Source organism: Protopterus annectens, chromosome 2.part0 (assembly GCF_019279795.1).
Source record: "Protopterus annectens isolate FY-2018-M chromosome 2.part0, PAN1.0, whole genome shotgun sequence".
NCBI lineage: Eukaryota > Metazoa > Chordata > Ceratodontiformes > Protopteridae > Protopterus > Protopterus annectens.
Genome location: NC_056728.1, coordinates 1,627,747,503 through 1,627,773,934, shown reverse-complemented (window position 1 = coordinate 1,627,773,934; position 26,432 = coordinate 1,627,747,503). Strand labels below are relative to the sequence as shown.

The window sequence follows — 26,432 nt, the reverse complement described above, 5'->3', positions numbered from 1 at the left end:
AAAATAGCTGTACTCCCTTCATTCAGTTACTTAAACTGCAACACTTGCAAAAGTCATAAGCAAAGTTACAAAAACTGCTACAACCATCTCTCCAGCCACATCTGACCTACCTCCACCCAGGTGCCTGTTTATCAATACACACAACACTAATTCCCATTCCTAAGCATCACTGTTTGATCATGCAAAATCTGACTAACAGCACACCATATAGTTATAACCTCTATATATTACAGATACCCAAGAATCACAAAACAGATCAGTCATATAAGCTATAAGGCACAAGGCCACAAAGAAATAAAACAATAAATGGATCTAATGCATTGTGGCCCTCAGCTATACCATGTGGCCAGCATGAAGCAAATGCAGTAATCTTGAGCTCTGTACAACCTGCAGCACTCTACAGTATATTATCATAGCAGGCATTATGATACTATCTGATCCAGGATAGAAATATGGAAATACAAATACCCCTAAAGCCCAAAAAAATAATTTAAAAAACACTGTGTAAAGGCAACTGAGAGGAAGAAAACAGTTTTTATACTAAATTATCCATGAAGTCAATAATCATCCTCCTTACTTCTACAAATTATTGGAAGGAGCTGACCAGGAATCAAGAACACACCTCATCAAACGTTAGTACCAGTAGTAGTTGCCAAAAGTTGCCACAAGCACCAAAGGACCACAAGCGAACTTCACCAGTAGAATATTTATTAAAACTGAGCACTTTCATCAATAGGTATAAAGACTTCTTCAGAGTTATGCAGTAAAAAATAACGAGCTCCATTTTATAGTTGCATAATTAGTCACCTGATGCAACATGTCCCCTATCAAGACAGTTAATAACAAAATACTTTAAAAAGACAATACATGTTCTGAAACACATCAAGTACAGACATAAAATTCACAAAACTAAATGCAAAGATTTTTTTAAATAAAAATAATAATCATAATTTGTTAAACTTGATACGATTTCAGTTTTAAAATACTAACAATAGAAACTTGGTCATTAAGACCAGGAAATTTATATGCATTAAACCTAAGTTGTCATGATAACTCTCTAGCTTCTAAAAAGTCTTCCCATGGACCACCTCTAGGGTTAGCTGACACACAATCAAGGCCAAAAAAACTGAAAACAATGATCAGGATACGTGGAAATGTATTTTGTAAGTGAATTGCTCAAATTATTTTTACTAATATTTAGTTTCTATTGTTAGTATTTTAAAACTGAAATCGTATCAAGTTTAACAAATTGTGATTATTATTTTTATTTAAAAAAAATCTTTGTATTTAGATTTGTAAATTTTATGTCTGTACTTGATGTATTTCACAACACTTATTGTCTTTTTAAAGTATTTTGTTACTAACTGTCTTGATGGGGGGGTGTGTTGTATCAGGTGTCTAAGTATGCAACTATAAAATAGAGCTTGTTATTTTTTACTGCATAACTCTGAAAAAGTCTTTATAGCTATTGACAAAAGCGCTCAGTTTTAATAAATATTCTACTGATGAAGTTCGCTTGTGGTCCTTTGGTGCTTGTGACAACGTTTGGCAACTACTATTGGAAGGAGCTACTCATCAAAATGCAAAATGAATGGTTGGGGGTTGGTATAAGGGTTGGAAGTTGGCATAATGGTTAAGATGTTTACCTTGCAGTCACAAGGTACGGGGCTTAATTCAAACCTGTTATAAGGGAAACTGGCTAGGTTTAAACATGGCCCACAAGAGCAAGTAGCCTAGTACTTCTCTGTGAACCTATGAATCTATGAAACAAAGCAAACAGTAATAAGTACATTGTAGGCAGAATAAACATTTCAAGACATTTTAAACATGACAAGCATTGCAAGAGACTTTCATCCAGTGCTCGTAGTTACCAGGCCCTGACAATGACCAAGTCAACCAAATACAAACCGGCAGCTCAGGCACTTGGAAGGAGGGGTGAAGTAAGGCTGTCCAATGCCACAGTTATGGTGGGACTGCAGAAGCCACTTCACTGGTAGCTCTCACTGCACGTGCACTGCAGCATTGCACCTGCATCAGTGAGGGCATTGTTGTCCCCACTGTGATGTCAGTCAACCATCCCTCTGTTCAGGACAGGGCTATACCTAAAAACAATATGTCACAACTGGTAGGATGCTAGCAAGGGGAAAGTCACCACTGACACTCTCTGTATGAAAGCTTCCTTTTGCCAGATCTTACCCATACTTGGGAATACCTAAGACAGGGGAAATTAATGTGCATGGCTATTTGTGGAAGGCTTGATTATTGGCAGGCACAACAGGAAAAACAAATAGAAAAAATACAGAAGATTTTAAAAGCACTCCCCAAAGGCACATTCTTTACAGGTCAGCTGTAAAGAAGTTCAAACCAATGGATACTCCTTGGGAACGTTCCTTGGGAGACTAATGCCCAGGTGTATTCTAAGAGTATTGTACTTAACCTACAAACTGCGGAAATTTATGGACAATACAACTTCATCAATTACCTTTTGTTTATAAAGGCAGTAAATGCAAGAGTCCACAAATCCACATCCTGTGAATCAATGTTTATATTTTGATCTCCCATGGGCAGGGCTAGTGTCCATGAATTTGCAGTTGATTAGGCATACCCATTCACATTGACCATACAGTCCAACAGAAAAGGAGAACATCATTTCTTATTAGTCTATGAGGTCTATGAGTGCCTTCTCTTCCACCTGTACTGTCCTCATGAAGATAAGAAAACTGCTCTATCACCTGGCATGGTGCCAAAGAGACACTTTCATTAATGATGCTTAAGTACTCCATCACACTATCCTAGAGTTGGACTCCTACAACATACATCCACACTCAGGGACTAGACAGCAGAATCTCAAGAAGATACAAGGAGAAAAAAAATACAACGGGAGGTTAGATCTTTTGATCAACATTCAGGCAATATCTCTTATGTATGCCTCAAAGAGCAGGGTACTGCTGTTGAGGTAGAGTTCAAAAGGCCAAGAACCATCTCATAGTGAACTTCACTTGTTATCATCTGTCTGGTTCCAGTGATTTCCAGAGCCACGGTCACCACTTCTGTTCTGGTCTGAAGAGAAAGCATCACAATCCTGAGTATGCTGGTTGGTCAATGCCTTTTCCTTTTCTTCTGTAACTTTAGTGGAAACAGATCTCCAACCATGTCACTATCAACTCTCATAGTTCCTACTTTAAGATCAATACTGAATTCCTGGAAAGTGGGGGGATTTCAAAACTGGGAGTTTTGGTTCCCTTGGAACTTACAAGGAAGGAGGGGTAAACACTTTGATGACTATGACTTCCCATCCATCCACTGTCCATAAGGAATGGCTACCTACAGCCTCTGCTCAAGCACATCATCTCCAGTACAATGTCAGATAAATAAAAACAAGTATGGCCAGCACTTCTGTAAAATACCAGCTTTTCTTCTGCAAAACAATCTTCAAAAGTGGCAGTATATGCCATCTTAACCTGAAATATAACCTTGTATCATTTCCACATAGTAATTCCAAACTCTTGCCACATGCAGTAGGTCTCATGGTGGATTCTTCCGAATGTTCCAGTTTTTTTAATCTAAAAACTTGTGTGCAAGGCTGAAAGTTGATAGACATGACAGTATAAATGGTGATCCTTGTTACTGGCTAATAGGTATGAGTTAGATCATTTCTAAAGGCATAATGCATGTATTATTGTATTTTACTTATTTACATGCATAATAAAAGCCACAGTGTTGCAGCGGTAGGGTTGTTGCCTCACAGCAAGAGGTTTTCCCATTCGATTCTCAGCTGGAGTGCCTTCTGTGTGGAGTCTGCATGTCCTCCCCATGGTCGAGTGGCATTCGAAAGACATGCGTGAATGGGCGTGCCTTTGTTGAAGGTTGAGCGCCGGGCTGGCTCCTCGGCACCGTAAAACTGTACTGCCAATCATTAGCGGACCGGAGTTCTGCTCTGGTGACCCCTAACCGGGAAGAGCTTAAAGAAGAACGACAACAACAGCAACTTATTTACATGCACAATGCATGTATTATTGTATTTCCTTATTTATTAAAGCATTAAAATTTTAATCCTAAGTGTTGGACAAAATTGGACAATAAATATAATACTTCAGTAATTCAACATCACATGAAACATAATGGCAAATAATAATAATAATAATAATAAATATCTTTAAAGAAACATATAATGCAAAACAAAAATTACATTAATATAAAAGTCAAGTCAAAATTGAAAAAAAATGTTATGAAGGTATAATGAAAGCCTCTGCCAGAACTAAAAGTGTATAAAAGATGGTGGCAACACAGAATCTTCAAATTCAGGATGGAAGAAACGGCATGGAGAAGAAGCAGATAGGGGAAAAAGGCACTGGTGCAGCAGATTTTCAGGTACTGGCTGCAGGCCCCCCCACCCACCCCCAAAAAAGAATATCAATGCTTAAAGTTAGAAAATTGGGTATTATTTTAAAATTAAAAATAGTAGTCAATTTTCTGTTTGCTTACACATGAACTCCATGTAGTCAATCTGAAAAACACCTATAAAAAATCACCTGACTCCATTCGATAGGTTGTTTTTGAAAACAACCTGGTATTATGCTTATTCAAAAATTCCAACATGGAGAATAAGGAGACAGCCTTATTTCAGCTGTTTGCACTGTTTTGAGAATGTCAGAAATATAGCTTATCATGCATCTCATAGGTTTGCTGTATGATGCAGTGTGATGCCCTTCCTAATGGCTCAGGGTGCCTCAGGTAACTGAGACAGCCTTAGACTGAATGTGAAGGAAGGAAAGAATGAACATATAGCTGCAGAGGCATAAGCATAGGATGGAAGTTTTCTTTCTTTTTTTCCTTTTCTAGTATAGTATTTTTACAGGCACTATTCCTGCTGTCAGCATGTGTTAAGAATTTAAGTGTATGTTTGTGTAAGTGAGTGTGTATGTATATGTGTTTATGTGCATGCATGCATGTGTGAAGACATAGACACTCTCAACTGTTTGCGATTTTGAGAAATATCCCTTTTTGCCTCAGATTTTGATTTGTTCCTTGTTAGTTTGTGAGTTTTCTGGCAAATTGATGGATACAGTAACAGCCATGCAAGTGGCTGTAATGGATGCTCACATCTGTGTATGTGTGTGCGTGTGTGTGTGTGTGGCGGGGGGGGGTTAGATGCTCTCAAATTTCTGAGTTTTTTTGCTTAAAATTTTGTATGTTCCTCATAAAGGTTGTGTTTTTTCTAGCAAATCAATGAGGATTGCAGTCACTAAGTAAGTGACATTTGAGTTTCATACTTATCCTTCAGGGAAAAATGCTAATGTAAAGCCTGTTATTTTAGTAGCTTTCTAAGTATATAAGGGCAATACCTGTTCCTAATTTTTGTCCCTTGTACATCATTATTTTGTTTCCTCATTCATTCTTGAGCTAAGAGGTTGAGAGGTATGAAGGGGTTTGCAGCGAGTCGCTTTCAGTATTCTGATAGCAGTGAGCTGAGAAAATATATTCCTGCAGTTTATATACTTTTCATTTATTTGACTGCAACTGAACATCTGTGATGTGTAGTAACAGTAATATAAGGGGCTGTAATTGATGGTGAAGTGTGTATATGTATGTCGGTGCATTAAAATAAATTATTGTGGTCAGTTATCATTATTTTTATTTTATTACAATTGGATATCTTACAGAGATAATACATTTTGTTTTAATTGTTAGGTATATGAGGTTGTCTGTGGATAAAAGTGATTGAAACTGTTGTGATTTGCTCAAGTAAAGCATTCAGTATTTCAGCTTTGCAGAAGTAGTGTGCATTTTTGTTAAGCCATATGGAATAATTTGCTGTGGCTATTTTTCTTTTTTGACACAATCAGACATCTGAGGTGAGCACAGGTAATAAAGTGGCAGTAATTGATGGGTATGGGGTTGTCTGTGATGAAAATGACTGCATAGTTGGGGCAGATGTTGCAGTGTGTGTGAGGAAGGAGTTGTTTATGTAGAAGTAGCAAGCTGCTGTTTAAATAAAAGTAGCAAGCTGGCTATATTAGTTTCAGTTTGCATCATAGTCAGACATTAGCACTGCACACAAAATGTGGCTATCTGTGGCACTCTGGACAGTATGTGTGTGACAGCAACTGATAACTGACACAGTGGAGCAACACACAATGTTGCTATCTAACAGCACCATATCTCTCAACTGTCCAGATTATTGGTGTATATATTTGGTCAGTTCCTCATAGAATTTGTGGTTTTCTGCAAAATCACTGGGATAATCTGAGGACTGAAGTAATTAAATAATGACATACATTTGAGTTTCAGACTTCAAGTCCTTCAGAAAATGTATGTTAAAACAAACCCTGTTACTCTAGCAACCTTCTAGGTTTATAAGAGCAATATTTAAACTACATTCCTATTTTTGGGCCTTTGATCCCCCCATTTTGTAGGACTTTGCCCAGAGTTCTTGCATTAAGATTTTGAGAAGTATGAACAGTACTTTGTTCTCTGGGTGAGTCATTGGCTGTGGTTCCTTCTGTGTGGCATCTGCATGTACTTTATATCTCTTTTCAAGCATTTACATTCTCAGTTTATTGCGGACATACTGTGCTGTTAGCTTTGAACATTAAACTGTATATGCAACTTATTTTTCCTTGAAAGAAAGGAGTAAGGCTAAGTTTCTTTTTTTACGCATGATAGTTTTTGTGCAGATCATCATTGGATCAAAAGGTTGTATGAAAAGCTCTAAGATTTACAACAGAGTATTCAGAAAACTATGACAGGCCCTCAGAGTCCTGGCTTAATTCACTTATTTTCTGCAAACTTATTACAGTGGAGTCTTGGCCATTCAAGGTGTGTGAAAAGGATGGGGAAACTATACAGAAAGACAAAGTATGAAAAAACAAGAAGTAATTTATCTGGATGGTATCAGGACAGGATGAGGAGCACTGGGGAAGTCCATGGGAGACTGTTGTGAGACCGTTGTGTAGCAGGGTTGCCCATTGATTCTTTAGCTTGGGCTCCAATTCTTGTATGGCTAGCCTCGTTTGCAGTCTTACATCTGAGGTGTATATAGTCAATAAAGTGGCCTTACAGAGTGGGTACTGAGGCACTCTGTTGATGAAAGTGAATTACATAACCTGTTGTTTGATTTTGTCATTGAATTGTCATAATAAAACACCACACCACTGCATAATTCAGTTGCTTCTTACAGCTCTTGTTTCTTACTTTGAAGTCACCATTTGCCACTGGTATTTGCAATGGTCAAAACACCACACAGTAAACAACGTAACAGCCTGATTGCAGATATATATTTGCATTGGGTAGGCTTCAAGCATACAAACTATGTACAAAGGCAAGGAGGAACTGAAGCAGCTCACAGGCCTGCCCATTTTATGAAAGTGGTGTGTTGTGCATTGTGCATGGGGTTCCAGTTGCCACCCATGATTTCCTACTTTCTCCAGCTATTGAAGAAGCAATCATTGTCCTGGCAAACTACATTGCAATCAGCATTTCATTTCTATGTTAATCAGGTGCCATGTAGTTGCTTGCACCTGTGTGGAGTTTCATCCTTCAGATACTTATTAGACACATTCCTGGGTTATGTTGGAAGGTGTTGAGTGTGCAAATTGGATTGTGCATATTTGCTTTTTTGTTTGTTTGTTTTAATTCCAGATTTCCTTTATTTTGCCATACAAGACAAACAATATACAACTGAATCAAACACAAAATGATGATACCAGGGAGTAAATGCTCCTTACCAAAAAAAAACAGCAGCAAAATTTTAAAGTAAAATAAAGATGGTAAATAAATTCCTTCCACACAAGTATTGAAGACAGGAACAGTCTTCAGTTTATTTGCTCAGACCATTAAAACTTGGACAACAAGAACAATTCTACTTTTATACTTCCATAGTATACCAATTAAACATTGATCCAACCTGTAGCTAATTCATTCAATTTCATTAAAGTGGTATTCTCACTAAAGGAATCTCACACTGAAAGACTAAAAATATAGCCTACTACTTACAAATATATGAAATTGAAAACATGAAATACATTAACTACATAGTTGGATCAATCAGTTGTTTAATTGGTATACTATGGAAGTATAAAAGTAGAATTGTTCTTGTTGTCCAAGTTTTAATGGTCTGAGGAAGCCTGAAGGGGTGAAAGCGGTTACCAGTGCACAAATAAACTGAATTTTTATTCCAGTTTGGACTGTTCCTGTCTTCAATACTTGTGTGGAAGGAATTTATATGCTGTTGAGTATTTGCAGCCTTTGTTTGCTCCTTTACCATCTTTATTTTACAAACAATATACACACTTTAATGACATCAACTATCTGTTTGCTTCTTAGTATGTATTCTGGGTAAAAAATGTTTAGTAGTTCATTGTGGAATGCAGTCATGCAATTTTGTCAGTCACACTTAACTGTAAGAAACTTCTATTATGCAGCTAAAAAGTCAACTGTTTGAATTCATCAGTCTTTGTCAGAATTTGTATCTTGACCCCGTGTGGCCACCTAACAGGTCAGTAAGGAAATCTCTTTTTATTTCCAGAGTTTTGACCTACCTTGTGAATCCTTTTCACATTAACAAATAACCACAAAGGTCAGCCATCCAGCTAGCATTTGTTTTTAAAGAAACAAAATGAGTTTGTCTTTTTCCATGCCTTCTTCCAGTCCAGTAATGCACAAATTATCATAATGTAATTTGTTCCAAATATCTTCAGCCCTTCATACCACCCTGCCTATCTACTCTTCAATATGACTATTACTTCAAGAAAACAATTTATTTTCTTCCATGACAGTTAAGAATTCCTTTTACTGTTGTAGTTCTTCTAATTTTTTTTAATTTGTTTATCCTTTGTTGACAGGGTTAGTCCCCATAGGCCAGTAGCCTCTTTTCTGGGAGACCCAAGATAGTATTCATACTAGTGGGGGCTATTTGGCAGGGGTATCAAGGAATGTGTCTTACTTTTTTTTATGTGCTGTGGGATCTTTTATATCTACCTGAGCTACCACCAACTCAGGTAGATGGGACCTCAGTTTAATGTTTGATCTGAATTTCATACCTGACTCCACACAGCATGCCTTTTATCTCTGGTGTCTGCTGCAATGATATGTAGCACTGATACTACTGTGTTGAATTTTTCACAAAATTTTGACTTTACCACTATTCTAAATCTCAAATAATGCTTGTGAAGCACTTAGAAGGACTTCCCAAGTGGGATTTCTTATCTTGGTAGTCTGAAATTCAGCACAGTCCAAACAGTTGCTAGTATGGAAATCAAACTTAATTCCAGCCAACGGACCTATAGATGTAGTGTTAAGTGGGGTGGAATCACATGCCTCCAACCACAAAAGTAATGTGTTGCTGCACACCTGCATTTATGCATGCATTAGGCATCAGTGTGCAGATAGGGATGCTCTTTCTGGAGAAGCCAGTGCAGCTTGCTACATCACCACATCATGGTGGAGTGTTGCACGAGTCCACGGCACTACTGCTTTTGATGAGCTGATCATTTGCTCTTGTGCAGATGGCTCTGATATATTATACTGCTTGGAGAGCTCTGTGTGCTACAGCTGATTGTGTGTCCACAAGACAACATGCAATACGTGATGCCAGCCATTGCCAATGTAGCACACATAGATAAAGCCCAGACTGTGACCAAGATAACTAAGGATCAGTTAGAAATCTCAGTGTTAGAACAGCAAGCTACAGATGGCTGGAGTGTATGGTGATGGCAGCTCAGCCATTGCGGAAGGAAGGATGCAGTCTAACTTGCAGAGATGGTGACTTCTGTCAGACATGGGGCTTATTGCAGCAGACAACACTGGAACAGGCAGCATGTCATGCTTCAACCAAAGTTTGTTCATGCATGAAGGCAAGCCACAAGCATAGTTAGGATGGAGAGAAGGGGGCAGGGTGCTAGGGGTTAGGGGGTATTATGATTTCAGTACTGGTATTCATTTCAGTACCAATGTTTATGAAAGTTAGTATAGAAATGAGATTCCTTCTGTGCTCTAGACCAAAGCACTTGCTTCAACATATAATGTGTTGTATAAGTTGTTGTAATTGTAGCATGTAGTTTGCTATAATTTTTTTAAAGAAATAACTTTTTTTTGTTCCTCACTTAGCAATCAGGGGCCTGGCACTTCTCCTTAGGAGAGCAATTAGGAGCACCAGCTTGGGGAGACCTTATTTTTATTTATTTATTCATTTGTTTGTTTGTTTGCTTCTCAACTTAGATTTGAGATGTGCCAGATCAGGGAATGACACTAGGTGCCATATGAGCCAACTATGACCCTGAAGCACTGAAGCATCAGAGGCCCAGCACTGCAGTCACTGCGTCTGCAGCATGCATAGCAGATTGCTAAGGGAAGCGGTGAGACAACATTCAGGAAATCCCTACAATGTGCAGAGGAAGACACAGTACCAGGGGCAAACCTGTCTTCTCTGAGGATGGTGGTAGGGAGTACACAGAAAATTCCCATAAGAGCAAATTTGTCTTTCCAAGTAGCCAGCTTCAGTAATGAGGTCTCCATTACTGAGCCATTCTTAGGGATTTCTTCCTTCTGGGAGGGCAATCCAGACATTCTCTTACAATGAATTGAGTGCTAGTGATGAGCAGCAGACTGATAGGGCCATAGACAACATGCAAATGTGTGTGAGTGTGTGTATGTCTATGCAGTAACATAGTGGTGATTACTGAACCTGTAGAGGACACACTGCTGAAGGGTTTGGTCTTCTAGCTTACAGATGCAGAAGGTGAGTTAGATGGAGAGAAGAGGAAGAATCATCACAGGAACAAATGAAAAAAAAACAGCTGCAAATTAATAGTTCTAAGGGCTGGTAGTACCCAGTAATAGTAAATTCCTGTCTCCTTATGTTCTGAACCAAGGAAGCAGTGTGTTAGGAGTCTCCAGGGAAGCTGACGTGGAAGAAAATAACCATCCTGCGGCCATCCTTATGCTGGAAAGTGAAGCTGAATCGTATATCCCTTGGGTTTGGGAAGCACTGTGTTTCTGCAAGCAAGGGAAAGCAGTCCCTTTCTATAAGTACTGTGAGAACATACCTGGAGTAATGAAAGCTGTATGGGAAGTGAAATCTGCATAAGTCTACTTGCTGAACATAGAACGGGGTCTTATTTTCCCCTTTTCACCATTTTGCAAGTTTGAATGTTTTCTTCTGTCGTCTGTAAACAAATCCTGTTTTGAACTGCAAGTTGATGTCTCAAGAGTATTTTCTATAGATGGATTTATAAGAAAATACATATAATTTCTTTGTGTGTGTGTGTCTGTGTGCATGTGTGTGTGTGTGTGTGTGTGTGTGTGTGTGTGTGTGTGTGTGTGTGTGTGTGTGTGTGTGTGTGTGTGTGTGTGTGTGTGTGTGTGTGTGTGTGTGTGTGTGTGTGTGTGTGTGTGTGTGTGTGTGTGTGTGTGTGTGTGTGTGTGTGTGTGTGTGTGTGTATAGATATATATTCATATTAGCACAGGGGTGGATAGTTCTCTAAATGTGCTAACTCAGGAGGGTCATTTAGCATACTGGTGGATGATCCTTCTAAGGATACTAACTCAGAAGTGGCAAGGAGGATAGAGTTAATGAAAAACAGTCAGAAAGAGAGAGTGATTTAAACCCAAGCATCCAGATGTAGAGCAGATTTGTGATTTGTGATCTCTGGGTAAGAAAAAAGTATTGGGAGGAATTTGTAAGGAATAACATATGGGAGAAGGAAGGCAATCCAATGGGTATCATTGTGGGAGAAGGAAAACAGAAACAGTTAGAGGACAAATCAGCTGGAATTATCTCTGTATGGAGGAGAAGATATTTTGGTATATTGTCTGTGGAACTGCAAAAAGATTCTCTGTTGTTGTAAGGTGTCTCTATGGGTTGCTAATTTATTATGCTAGCTGTTCGGCTAGAACCCTGCCTATCTGAATTGGAGATCATTCCATTCACTGTGGTAAATGATCTGCAGTGGTACGCAACATCAGCTTGTAGCTCTAGAATAGATTATTTGGTCAGAAAGATGGTGATCTAGGAATAATGGAGGCATGGCAAATAAAACATCATAAGAGATGTAAAAAAATAATAAATGGGTATTGTATAAAGTCACTGTATTATTATTTCATGATGCAGATGAAGGCAGCAGACTGAGACGTAATGTGCTCTCTATGATGCAAAATGTTGTGTGATCATAGAGAAACAGCTGCTTGGTAAATACCTGACACAGGCTCATTGATTCACATTCTGAGCTCTGGAAACCAGGCTTAAGGAAGTCAAAGATTATAATTAGTTGGATGTAAACCAAACATTTTAATTATCAAAATGCCTTTTTAAACCACTAAGGTTAATTCCCTTTGAAAATCTTCCTTTGCAAGAGCAAATATAAAAATTCAAATCAGCATCTTCAAACATGGTTGTGGCTTTATAATTGTAAGTTGTTTTTTTATGGTATATACATGCACTATTTCATTGTGTAACTTAACTGCCCACAAGGAAATGGAATTGATATTAAACATAGTAAATGATCACTTACAGTCTTTTCAGAGAATTCAAGCGAGAAAAAGTCTCAGTAGGTATTCTGGAGATTCTATTATTATGCAAGAATCTGAAAAACAGAAAACAGTGTCATTTCCAGTTAAAATGCTGTAAAACACTTTTCTCACAACAGCATGACAATTTAATTTCCTTACATGAAATTGCTTTAGAGACTCATTGCAGCGCACTTTTGTTTTGCCACTTTTTAATTCTGAACATTAACACTCATTTCATAAACAAGCTGTTATCACGTATATCAGCATGGCATTTACAATAAGAGCTTTATGTGTTTGTATGATTGCCCACCACTGATCAGCTGAAGACCCTCCTCGGGAAGCCACACTGTAATGTTGCAAGGTTCCTTCTGGCTAAAATTATTTTCTTTTTTCAAATGATGTAATAAATGCATGTACAAACAGTCAAGTGGTGCTTATATGCTAATGGAAGAAAAATAAATGCTATTTGCTTTATAGCATCAAGTCAGAAAAATGAGTCATTGTTTATTTTTTCTAACCTTCTCAGATGTCTGTACATACTGATCAGTATTCATTGTCAACTTGCAAAGAATACAGCATTCTATTGTGCAGGAAGCTGCTGCTTGCAAGTATGTTGCAGTTCATAGTGTCTCCAAGTGAAATCCAGCAGAAAGTAAAACAGCAGAGGAATAGGTGAATGCAAATGGCCATATAATGGCATTCAGATGAAGGTATGCAATCTAATAAATGCATGTGCATGCACATGTGCCACTGGAGTATTCATGAGAATTAAGGTGGCATCATCCCTGAAATCAAGGGCCTCACTATGGCAATGGCTGTTCTTGGTGACATCCTCATGGAAGCCATGCACCATGCCAACCACATCTATCCGAGCATGAATAGCAGAAGACTGTAACAAGATGATAGCCCAACACTTCTGCTGGTTGAATCCTTGGACTGCCAGCATGTAATGGACTGGCTCTGACATGTTATGGGTCTTAGGACCCTTAATAGACTGATGTTCTGTGGGTATACCCATTAGGGTTACCACCTGTCCCACTTTGAGAGGGACAGTCCCTCTTTGGGGAGTTGTGTCTTGCAAAAAAATTGTAAAAATGGCAAATGTCCTGAGATTATAGGGCAAAATTATTTCCTATATTTTATGTAATAGTTACATAAAACAATTATTCTGTATCTCAACCACATACAAGTTATAAGAAACAGAATAAGCAGCTAAAATGCTACAAGAATAAGCTTTTATTTAGGCAAAAAAGGGAAGTTCTGTCCTTTGTACTGGCTGTGAGTATGTTTTGGCCTGCAAATCTGACGTTTATGCCAAAAATGTCCCACTTTGGGCATTTGAAAAGGTGGCAACCCTAATACCCATATGGGATGTAGTGTGCTCCTCTGTTCCTGTAAACACAAGGGGGGTAGTGCTGATGCCTTCAGTCACAGGGTTAGCCCAACTCCCTGATAAAGAGAGTGAGTGCTCATGCTGTACACCATGTAGCTCATGTGTGGATGAGGCAGGGTCTTCACTACAACCAATGGGTAGAAAACCACCCAGGAAGGATAGAGTGTCTGTGTGTCAAGTGTGTCATGTGACTATAACTCAGTTTGTGTCTTGGCATTCTTTTCAGGCTCAGCATATATCCTGTTATCCATGAGTTATCCTGACCCAACCTAAGCAGGTGTTGCTGCAGTTGAGGTAAAGTCTATGAGTATATAAGACAGAATTCATCTGAATACCCATACTACATGTGTGGTCAGTGTTATGTAAATGAACAGTGGTACAGAATATATGACAACTAAATGAAAAGCTTTGTACAAAAAAGGCGGATACAATTCCATAAAATAATAAAAGATAAGCTACTTAATTAAACCCCTCTGGCACCTCAGCAAAACCATCATATGAGTTCTATCAAAAGCAATAAAAGGTAATACAAAACACACTCCACCTAAGACATCTAATCATATTAAGAATTTTAATTACTTCAACAAATACTTCCAAATACAGTCAGTATTTAAAGATATTTTAAAATATATACTGACTCCATAAATAATAACATATTTAAGATTTTGACATCCCTTTCAACCAAATTCACTTTGGTCCGGTATTTTAACTTGAAATATTGTCACCATTATGGCACTCTAGAAAATGCATAGTGGCCAGGCCTTCTACTTTCCTACTATTAATATCCCTCACATGTTCCCTCAATCTATGCTTAAGCCGCTGAACAGATTCACCTGTATATACTAATCCACCTGTGCATTATAAAGCATATATTTCACCCTCATTATGGAAGTATATATCAGCTGGTTAAAATCTTACTTTATTTTTACTTTCAATAATGTCTGTACAAAACAGTACACATTACACACAAAACAGGGATAAGTACACCTGTCTAAATTAATCCTTTCTCCCAAGGTTTCCTCTGAAAATATAAAGCAACTGTGCATCAGCATGTCACCAATACTTCTCCCTCTTTTATAAGAATTAAAATTATAATCACATAAGTTACTTCTTAAAAATATAATTTTTAAAACCATTCTGAATGGAAGGAGAATTCTGTTTTCAAGTCAGGTAGGCAATTTGTTGTTACTTAACTGACAGTTTCTGTAGATTAGTGAAACAGATCTTTATCGATTAAAACGTTGCAATATGGCTTTTCTACTGGATATGGTTTTGGTGGCAATCATAAGTAAATGATTGTTGTTTATGTGGTCAAATCGATGTTTTATAAATATTTTTTCTAATATTTTGGTTAAATAGTTGAGTTTGCACTAAGTGTGAAGCCATTCTGGCTTGTGACATAAGATAGATTGGGTCATAGGCTTACTACTAAATGTGTGAGGGGAGCTGGGGCAATTCCTGAGATAAGGGATAAATAGTGGAGGTGTATTAAATATTTGGCTATAAACTTGGCTGACATTCATAGGAAAGCTAGGTGAAATTTTGCACCTTCAAGCACTTCTAAGAGTTTTCTTAACTCTTTAGAAAAAAGGTTGTTGAGGATGTTATAGAGCTATTATAAGCAATAGGTTGGTTGGTGATAAGATTAAAGTGCTATTGGATGAAGGGTTCGATGGTGCACGATGGATTTAGGAGTAAGAACCTGATTAATGTTTTGTCAGTGATTGTTTTTTGATTGCTTTCCAAAACAGCATTGGAGTCTTAGCTAAGGTTCATAAGTAAATACTGGGCTATCAGTTTACATACTATTGCAACCCTAAGCAATAACCAGAAGTCAGAATTAAACACTGTGCCTTGTTTCCCTTAAGTAATGACCTTAACCATTATGTCAATCCACCCCAACAACAGGTAAACTGTTGTTTTCTTATCTACATAATCTTTGCACAGTTGGTTGCAACACTGCATTGCTTTCTATTGTTGAAAATATGCAGCTCATTGCTATGATGGTCTTTTATTTTTCATTCTATCCACGTCCTCTTAGTTCTGTTAAGGAATTCATTTCTGTTGTGATGTAATACAAGGACAATGCTGTTCTGTTCTTTTAGATATCTAGTAACTTGTGAGAACAGCGTATCTTGGATACAGCATAGTATGAAATAAGAATCGGCTTGATAAGAATTTGTTACCCTACAGAGAGGGTTGCAGTCTATTTTTTTTTTGCTTCAGTAGGGACTGAAGCTTTGACTCCTTGGACTCAAGTAAAGTGTCTGCCTATTATTAGTTGTATAGAGGCTTGATTGTTTAAACGGTTGTGCTGAGATTACTGGGCAATGATCAGTAAGTGAATTAGAAAAGACTTGAGTTTTAGACAGCAACAGAGAATACTGCTTATACTGAGGTCTAATAATGAATCATTACCTGAGGCCTATAGGTAGCCACATGGCAGGGCCTGGGGAGCTGAGACTGGAAAGAAGCCACAGGCAGAGCATTTGGAGAGGATCAGAAATAGTTGAGGGCACTCAAGGGCAGTTTGCCTTAAGCTATTTTATTTACATGGGACAACGATTTTGTATCAGAGAAAAGGCTAGTTATGTTATTGTTGATGTTTAAGGCATATCATTGCTGGAGCCTTCCTGTGTCCTGACAGAGTGATCTTCAAACTATCTGGAGATATACAGAGCTAAGTATATTTTCTGGCACTTCAGAGTTGTGTACTGTTAATAGTTACTTGACTAATTTTATATCATTGCTGGCTGACTTCAGAGTTGTGCACTGTTATTTTTGCTTCACTGTATAGTTTTTCAGATCTCTGCTGAAGGTTTTGGTTTCCACCCTCCCTATTCCTGTTATGTTGTTTAAATTTGGAGGCTTTTGCAGTTGCCCACCCCCACTGTAGATTTGATCTGGGACACTCCCCCCAGTCCCATCTCTTTACCACATTCTACCTAATAGACTCCTTCTGCACTTGTTTTTAGTCATTTTAATTTAATTGCATTTTTTTTAAACTGTTTGGTCTAGCATTGCTACATACTCAAGTGTGCGAGCTTGCACTGCATTTGAATTGTTTTTACTGCTGTTTTAGCTACTTTCCTGTATATAAAAAAAAAAAATCTAAGCCTGTTTCCTACCTTTCCTGTAACTAGTGTAGTCCAGATTCAGATTTGCTGTATCCAGGACTGTATGTAAGCTTCTGAGCCCCTCAAGCTTTCTGTGTTGGAGGGAAGCCTTCTAGCTTATCAGTGGGAGTGGTAAGCACTAGGTAACCTATCAACCACATAAGGAGTGGTTCTGGCCCAGAAATTGTAGTTATGGCTGTTTGGGCAGTTTTTCCATCTCTCTCAACTTTGTGATTTAAAAATCTGCATTTGCACTTGTTTCCCCCCTTCCCTGTAACTAGTTTAGTCCAGATATAGATTCTTAGTTTTAGCACTTGAATTTGCTTATTCGTGATCAGCACTTGTTCAGAACTTGCTGTAAGCACTAAATAACCTACTAATTACTACAGGACTCAACCTTCCTCATTACCTAGAGGAAAAAAGTTTTGGTACTTACTTTCCTCACTTGTTTAGAGAAAAATAGCTCTTGTACTCACTTTCCTCACTTATCTAGAGGAAAATTGTTTTTTATTCAGGCGTGTCCAATGGTCAGCTCCCAGTGTTCTCTCCTGTCTATCTGATGAATCTGGGCATCTTGGGGAAATGTAGAAATTGCCTCATGTACACAGACAACCCTCTCCTCTTACCACCCAACACTACAACCTGTGAGAGATGAACTTATCTAGCCAAACTGGAGGCAAAGCTCTCTCCAACCAAGACTGAACTTGACAGTCAAGAGAAGAAGGTAAACACTTGCACCACACCACACTCATCACATAGTCTCACTAAATCTACACCACCAAAATCCACACATAGAAACATAAAAACATTTGCAGAGGCTCTCAATAATAATCTGCTCAAGCAACAGAGACCCCCAAAGCAGAAATGCAAGCAACCTCCACCCCCAACACAACCCAAATGACACATAGCCCGCAGACTCAGTGTGCCACTCAACCACAGCCAATAAGGCAAAACAACGTACCCAACACACTAGTCATAGGTGACTCTGTAGTCAGGCACACTGATGTCCCACTCACCAGGCTAAACAAGGAGAAGGTTGCTGTCAGCTGCCTGTCAGGTGCCAGGATCCACCACATAACCCACACACTCAGGTCACTCCACAACAAGTACAAATATGACTCTGTCATTGTCCATGTTGGTGTGAACGACATGAGACGTACCTCCCTGGACTACATGAAAAGAGACATGGAAGAGCTCTCTGATCTTGTAGCCCAGGCAGGTATGACCCTAGCCCTGAGTAGCATTCTGCCATCACCCAGAATGATACCACAGTGCAAGGACAAAATGAGTGACTTCAACAATTGGCTAAGCTTCTGGTGTTATTCTAAGGGGATCCAGTATCTGTCTGCCTGGGATGACATGGTCGACAGACCACAATGCTTTGCCAGAGATGGCCTGCACCTGTCACCCCTGGGATTCCGGATACTGGTTAAGGTTCTTGCTGCTCCTATAGTGCCTTTTTTAGGCAAGGTTCAAATGACAAATTCACCACTGTAACAGGAATAGGCAAGCAAAAACTGAGGGTGATGCTACTCAATGCTAGAAGTCTAAATCTCAAAATGCACTCACTCGAGGCACTCCTTGAAATGGAGGACATCGATATCTGTGCAGTGACTGAGACCTGGTTCAATGCTCCAGAGAGCACCACTGCACTACCAGGCTATAACTCATACCACCCTTTTCGGCCATGTAACCTGGACCGGAACACCAGAGGTGGAGGTGTGTCCATATTCATTAAGAATATCCACACCTCCAGGCTAGATGCTCAGCATAATGCAGCCGAGGTTATCCAAGTGTAACTAACTCTGGGCAAAACTGTAATCCAAATTGTAGCTTGCTACAGATCCCCCACCATGCCCCAGGATTCCCACTCACCTTTTCTTGATGTACTGGAAAATATTAGGGTTCAACCAAACACCCTAATAATGGGTGATTTCAACGACCCTGCCATTAACTGGGAAAACTACTCATGTACCAACTCCTTCACTCAACACTTTCTGGAATTCATAAACTCCAATGCCCTGGATCAAGATATCCACACCCCCATCGGAGCAACAATATCCTAGATCTAGTCATTACCATCATGAAGGACCGGTGTTCCACACCTGAAGTCAACGCCTCATTGGTCCGATCTTACCATAAGCTAATTACCCTAGATATCCATATCCTGCCCCCACCCCCCATTAAGGAAACATTGGTAAAACATTTCTCCAAAGCCAACTTCATGCTTCTTAAGACAGAAATGGTGAACTTCATGATACCCATGCAGATGGACAATACAGTTACGACTACTGAAGCCTATGCAATTGCACTTTATAAGCACTTACATGAGTGCATGGATTGTGCTATCCCAAACAGAACCAAGATGCTATCCCCCCAAAAAAGGAAGCCAATTTGGTGGTCCCCTGCCATAAACAAACTGTACAACAGAAGGAAGAAACTGTTGCAAGAGAGAGTAAAATCTCATGAGTGGAGGACTCCCTGGTCAGCCTCAGTAAGAAGCTGTGATCCCTGATAAAATCCTCCAAAGCTAGTTACAAAAACAAAATCGCCACTGATTCTAAAGACAACCACAAAGCATTCTATAGCTATGTCAAAAATCTCAATGGCAACACTCAGATCTGCTCAGAGTTACAGCAAAATGGCACTAAATATACAGACCCAACTGATATTGCCAACATCCTGGCAGATAGGTTCATTGCTAACTTTACCACCCCCCCTCTCACCCCCTAAAGAGCTCATCTCTATATGGGAAGAATGCAAAGCTCCTGTAATCACAGCTGCACAGGTAAAAACCACACTCTCCAAAGCCAAGAACACAGCATCCATGGGAGTAGACAACATCCCAGGCTGCGTTCTACACGAACTACAGAACGAACTGACACCCCACCTAAGTACCATGTTCAATCATAGCCTCATCTCAGGCTTTGTGCCCGCTGAGTGGCACACAGTGACGGTTATCCCACTCCACAAGGGGGGAGCCACCACGGACCCCGGGAATTACCACCCCATTAGCCTGACAAGCCTGGTCTGCAAGTCCATGGAATGTATCACCATGGAACTTAGAAACAAAGACATTGGTAATCTCCAAACTCTGGACCCCACCCAGTTCAGGTTTGTAAAAGGCAGATCATGTCTCCTAAACCTGATAGACTTCTTTGAAGCAGTCGCCAAAGCCGTAGACGAGGGTAAGGTGGTTCACACATCCTATCTAGATCTTGCCAAGGCTTTTGACACCATCCCCCACTCTGGAATTATAGATCAACTCACTAAACTAGGTATAAATCCCTATGTCACAAGATGGGTTGCCAACTGGCTCACTGACAGAACCCACACTGTGAAAGTAGCAGACTCCAAATCTGACTTCAGACCAGTGACAAGTGGACTACCATAAGGTTCAGTCCTGGGTCCTCTCCTGTTTGGTATCTACTTCTCTGAAGTTCAGGCTAACACAGAAGGTCTTTGGCTAAAGAAGTTTGCAGATGACTTGCAAACTAGGAGCCATAATCAAAACTCCTAACAATGTGGACATCCTACAAAAGGGCCTCACTGAGACAGATGCCTTGTGCCAAAGCCATGGCCTCAAGCTCAGTCCCAAAAAGGGCATTGTCATCCCCTTTGGTAAAAACTCTGTACCCATGAACTACAGCATAGGCAGTAGTATACTTCACACTGAAAGTGTGATAGGAAACCTTGGGACACAGTTGAACAGTAGGCTCTCCTTTGATAATCACATTGCCACAGTAGTCAGGAAATCCTTCTACATGGCACACCTCATCACAAAATGTTTCTCATCCAGAAAAAAAGAGGTCATTGTTCCCCTCTACTCATCACTCATTAGACCCATTATAGAGTACAACGCCCCTTTTGGTATGTACCCCACAAGACATTTACAACAACTGGAAAGGCCGCAGAAATACCTCACAAACAGGATTACTGGCCTCAAACAGATGCTCTCTGCAGACCGTCTCAAAACCTCCTGCTTTACTCCACTGCATATCGCCTACTCAGAGGTGATCTCTGCCTAACATACAAAGCTATGTCAAACCCAGAGCTGTTGGACATGCTCCGTTTAAAGAAATCTCAATTCCTATGAGCTACACCCTCTAGGGACCTAAACCTTGCCACCACAATAAACAGAACATGCCAGAGGGATAGATTCCTGTCCCAGAGACTTCCCATACTCTGGAATAAACTACCTATCTATATCAAACAAAGCTCCTCATTAGCACTCTTCAAGAAAAATCTTGATGATTGGATGGGAAATATGAAATTCACCCCAGGGATCACTTCTGTGGCTCTGCTCGACAGTGGCACAGGAAAATAATTTTCTTGGGTGGCAAAAGCCAGGGTACCTTTTTGGCTGGGCTTGTATAGGCCCCAGGGCCGATAGCCTAGTACCTACCTATGAACCTATGAACCTATGAAGAGTTTGGTCTCATGAGGTAGTTTATTGTTCATTTCAAGACCATGAGCTATAGACATTCATTTAGTGGTGTGAATGTAATGCCAACTACTTCTCTATTAAAGGCACCTAGTATTATAGCATTTTGTTGATGTTGCAATGACACGCGCTCGTAATTGCTTTATGAAGAAGGAAGAAAGACATGGTTGCAGGAAAACAGGAGAGTCCTTTGTTCAAGTATGGATGCCTGCCAAAGTCAGGGTGTACTGTTAGTCAGTTGGGGACATTGTCATTTAAGGTATTGACTTGTTTAATTTTCACACTTTCAAGTCAGATGTCATTTTTGATTAGTAGTAAGATAGCATCTCCTGTTCTGGTTCCTGGTTACTGCTTGTAAGTATATAATAGTTATGTCTAATACAGCTAGATGGACAGAAATTGCCTGCTATCCACAGTTATACAAAAGCAGAAAGTATATGTGGTTATTCAGAAAGCAGCCATAGTTCAAGAATGGTCCACTTATTAACATGATTTATAATAAGATAATTTTTCAAATCTTTTGGGAATAATTTTTGTAGAGGGTTGGAATTTGAGAAGTTGTTAGAAAACCTGGATTTAAGTGAATATTACTTGCAACTAAATCGAAATATGCTAAGACCTGAGACCCTTCTGCAACTCAAAAGTATTCATATTTGTGCTGCTGCTAAGAAATGGTTTCACAGCAATGACAGCACTCCCTCTTTACAAGGAATTAGTGCCTATTATGCTCTCAGACCCTTGAGTAACTGCAGGTAAGTACCTATATTTGTTAGAAACACCAATACTTCACATGAATTTACCAACAGACTTAACTTGGAGCTTCTGGAGATCCAAATCGCCATTAACAAGTTGAACTATTACTTCATTGCTAGCTACAGATCCCCTTGAATGTCACCCAGTGATCACAGAAATTACCTCAGCACTACTGAGGCATTAACTATCAAACCAAATACCTACTTACTGGGGAACTTCAACTGCCCAAGCCTTAACTGGCACACTTACACCTCAAAAATAGTTATCGTCGGAGTTTCCTAGACTTAATGTATACCAATGCACTGGAACAAATTGTAACATGTCCCTCTCTAGGCTCAGATAGCCTTGTCCTTACTAGCCTAACCTCATGCTCACATCCCACCTCACCTCTCCTCAACCCTTTACAAATCTGACCACAAGTCAGTCAACTTCTCTGTTAGGCCTAGTGTTACCACCCCACCACCAACTGAAACCATCTGTAGGGACTTCTCCAAGGCAAACCTTCTTCATCTTGTAGGAATACCCATGCAAAGTCCCAAACAATCTCTTGCAAATGGACCCAGCTGAGAGGGCTGCTGCATTTACCTCTAGATTTTACCACCACCTGAACCGTTGCATAGAATGGTCAATACCCATCTGCTCTAAATAAAATGATTAGGATTAAGCCTCTCTTGAAATGAAACAAGCCAACAAGGAACTTAAAAACACTATTAGTAAATTCAAAGTAGAGTATGAACTTAAGGTCGCTACAGATTCTAAAGCAAATTACAAATCTTTCTTCAGTTATGTCAGACTTTTAAGAAATAATGTCCACAAATGCACTGAGCTCATATATAATAACATCACCTATTCTAACCCCATGGGTATAGCTAATATGTTAACAGAAAATGTAGTGCCAAGTTTACTCCTCCTACCCACATTGTTGCCCTACTATCCCTGAGAATTTAGTTTCGCTGGAAACAATTTGGAACAAGTCTTAGAATCTCTGTCAAAGGTGAAAAATAATATTTTCATGGCCCCAGACAGTTTTCTAGGCTGTATTCTCATCGGTCTTAAGTATGCATTGTCTGAACCTCTATGTAAACTGTTTAACCTCAGCCTATCCACAAGGTTTGTATCTGTCATATGGAGAACAGCCACTATGAATCCCCCAAACAAAGCTGGTCCTTCTACAGACCTGGGGAATTATAGACCCTTCAGCCTCAGCAGTCCTATATGCAAAGCTATGGAACATATCATAGCCTAACTCATTTATGCAGAGATAGGCAACCTATCTGATCTGCATTACCATCAGTTTGGTTTTGTGAAGGGGAGGCCCTGCACCATGAACCTAGTAAGCTTCGTTGAAAGGATTAAAGGGGCTGTGGGCAATGAGCATTTTGTGCACACTGCTTATCTTGACTTGTGAAAGGCTTTGAACATTATCCTTCATACTAGTATTATTGAAAACATGGACAGCCTTAATGTAAATCTTTACATTGTTCCCTCAGTTGCAAATTGATATCCAATAAATCCAAAGTTGTGAAAGTGACTATTTCCCTTTTTAATAGAAAACTGTAACTGGTGGGCAGCCACAAGGATCAGTTCTAGACTCTTCCATGTTGGGCATTTATTCTACAGACATCCAAGCCAATATTTCAGAAGTGTGACTGACCATGTTTGCTGATGGCTGCAAACTGGACACCATTATCCACTCATCTGATGATACACATCAGCTCCATCAAGGGCTGAAATATGCACATATATAGTGTGTGTCAAAAACAGTCTCGAACTAAATAAAAATAGTGCAGCACAGTAGCATTTGGCAAAAAACATTGCTCCTACCTCATATGATACAAATGGTACTCCATGGTCTTGAGACGGATACGGTTATAAGAGACCTAGGTACCAATGTAGACAATCCTCTCTCATTCGATCATCATGTTTTCATCCTAGTCAAGAAACTCATCCACTGACCCAGCTGATTTCAAGACAATATCTTTGAGATCCAAAGAATTTATCTTACAACTGTATTTTTCCCTTATCAGACCCATCAAAGAATACACTCTACCCTTTGGTATGTAACAGATCCAGACATATTCTTCAGTTAGAAAGGCCCCATCATTTCTAACCAAGAAAGTGAAATACCTTAAATCTGTCAACTGCCCTAACAGATTCGCATGGCTCTCCTTATACCCAGTAGCCTACACATTGCTGTTCTATGACCTGTGTTCTGTTTTTCAAGCCATGAAAGACACAGTCCTACTTGACCTCCTATTTCTTTGCAAAACTAGTGGCTCTATAAACACCTGTACTAAGGACCTTAATCTTCACTTACAAATAAACAAGACTCACTGGACAGATAGGTTCCTACTAGCTGAACATACTCATGGCCTATGGGATAAGCTAACACTACAGGTCAAACAAATTACTCCTTTGACTACCTTTAAGGCTAGGCTTGATGATTGAATTGCGGTAGATACAAATCTACACCAGGGTTATCATGTTACTGTCTTGCTCAGTTTTGGAGGTGAGCACTATTCATATCAGTGTTTGAAAGGGATCTGCTTAAAGGTGTATATGGCTAGGCATTTTAAGGTCCCCATGACTGACTGCCTAGTATGTTCCTGTGCTCCTATGTCCCTAACTAAGTTTATATTCGTTGATATGCAGGTAAATTTATATAAGTAATTTATAAGTTTTGCTGCAATTAAAAAATAACTGCTGTTTCATACATGAAGCTGTGGAGATGCTTTACCAAGATATTCAACAGACACTGCAAATATAAGGTTAATCAAATGAAAATGCTATTTTCACTTTAAACAGAAAATAAAGATGTTACCAGCACCATTCCTTAAACAACAGCCTTGTCACTGCGTATGCTGAATTCTAAGTAAAGTCAACTTTAATTATATTTTAAGTAATGAACTACATACCTAAATTTAGCAGCTGTACATGTTTTCTCATTTACACAAGGTCTTATTTTTCTTGTTTCTTAAAACAATGCAGAATTTTGAATCTGTTAAGAACTTTATATTTGTAGACATAAGCTTTCTACTGCCCTTTCTTGGTTGTATGGTTTATTCTATAAGAAGGGTAATGCAAACTGATTGATTCTGAATCAGATTGCCAACCAGACATGTGGCAAGTAGATAAAGTGAAAAAAAGAACTTACAACTTTTTGTTATGGGGAGCCTATGAATCCCCATGTTTTGTATGATTGTCTTCTTACCTCCTATTAAATTATGATTAACACTGAAAGGACACAGTCAGTAAACCAAAGCAGAAGTTATATGTTTCACTGATTTTTTTCTCCCTCACTATTTTATACTGTCTGTTCCAAATTCATTTTTACATTTTTTGTTTCCCTTTTAGGTATTCATTTCCAGGTGTCAGTATATCTTTGCATTCATTAATGTATGTACCTTATTCTCTGACTCTTCTCATCACTACTTAATCTGCTTCCAGCAGTAATAAGAAAAAAAAAAAACCCTTCCATTCAGTTAGGTCCACATATGCATCCTGTTATCTTTCTGTACCCCTCAACTACCACTCTACACCCCTCCACCACCCACACAATCTGCTTCACCATCCAGTATTTCATCCTAGGCAACTTGTTTACTTCCCAGAATTTTAAGCCAGTCTTTGAAAATTCACAATATCTGCATGTTTACTCTTTATCCCTTTCTCACTTTTCTTCCTCTTGCTATACGTTTAAGCCAATGAGAGACTGAGCAAAACAGAGCAGCCGAGCGGACTGGATTAACAGCAGATACTGCAGATGCAGGCCTGTAATTTGTTTGGGTTAGTTTCTTTCTTTCTTAATTTTATTTTATTTTGTTAATGTTTATGGAGCTACCCTTCCAGCAGTGCCTAAATTGTTTTGTCCTAGATTCGGTCTAGGGGTGAGTTGTTTACTGGAGTACTCAGGGGGCAGTACATTCATGGGGGCACATGCCACCATTTACTCCCCAGTGCTGCCACCAGATACTGTTGCTTATTTCTAAAAGTATAGTTAATATTGATCTGAAACTTGAGGCCTGTGAGACCAGGATAGTGTGTGCTCAATGGTAAATGAAATCACTTTTATCCCTTTAGCCAGTAGTATTACAGCATTTTCTCATCCCTGACACACTCAAAATATTGCAAAAACATTATTTATTAATCCATGTCTATATGGTACTTGTGTCTTGTCTTCCATTTGTACTAATAAGCTACATAACCAGAAAAGCTTTTGAAG

General features: G+C 39.2%; 1 protein-coding gene across 1 annotated transcript in view; it reads right to left on the bottom strand.

Annotated features, from left to right (window-relative positions):
- Window positions 1–26,432, bottom strand: part of LOC122792861 (peroxidasin homolog) — a 1,756,079-nt gene that overhangs the window by 179,682 nt on the left and 1,549,965 nt on the right. Inside the window, exon 6 of the mRNA XM_044060419.1 lies at window positions 12,510–12,581. Within this exon, the coding sequence (XP_043916354.1) occupies window positions 12,510–12,581 (72 nt within the window). The remainder of the gene's footprint in view (window positions 1–12,509; window positions 12,582–26,432) is intronic.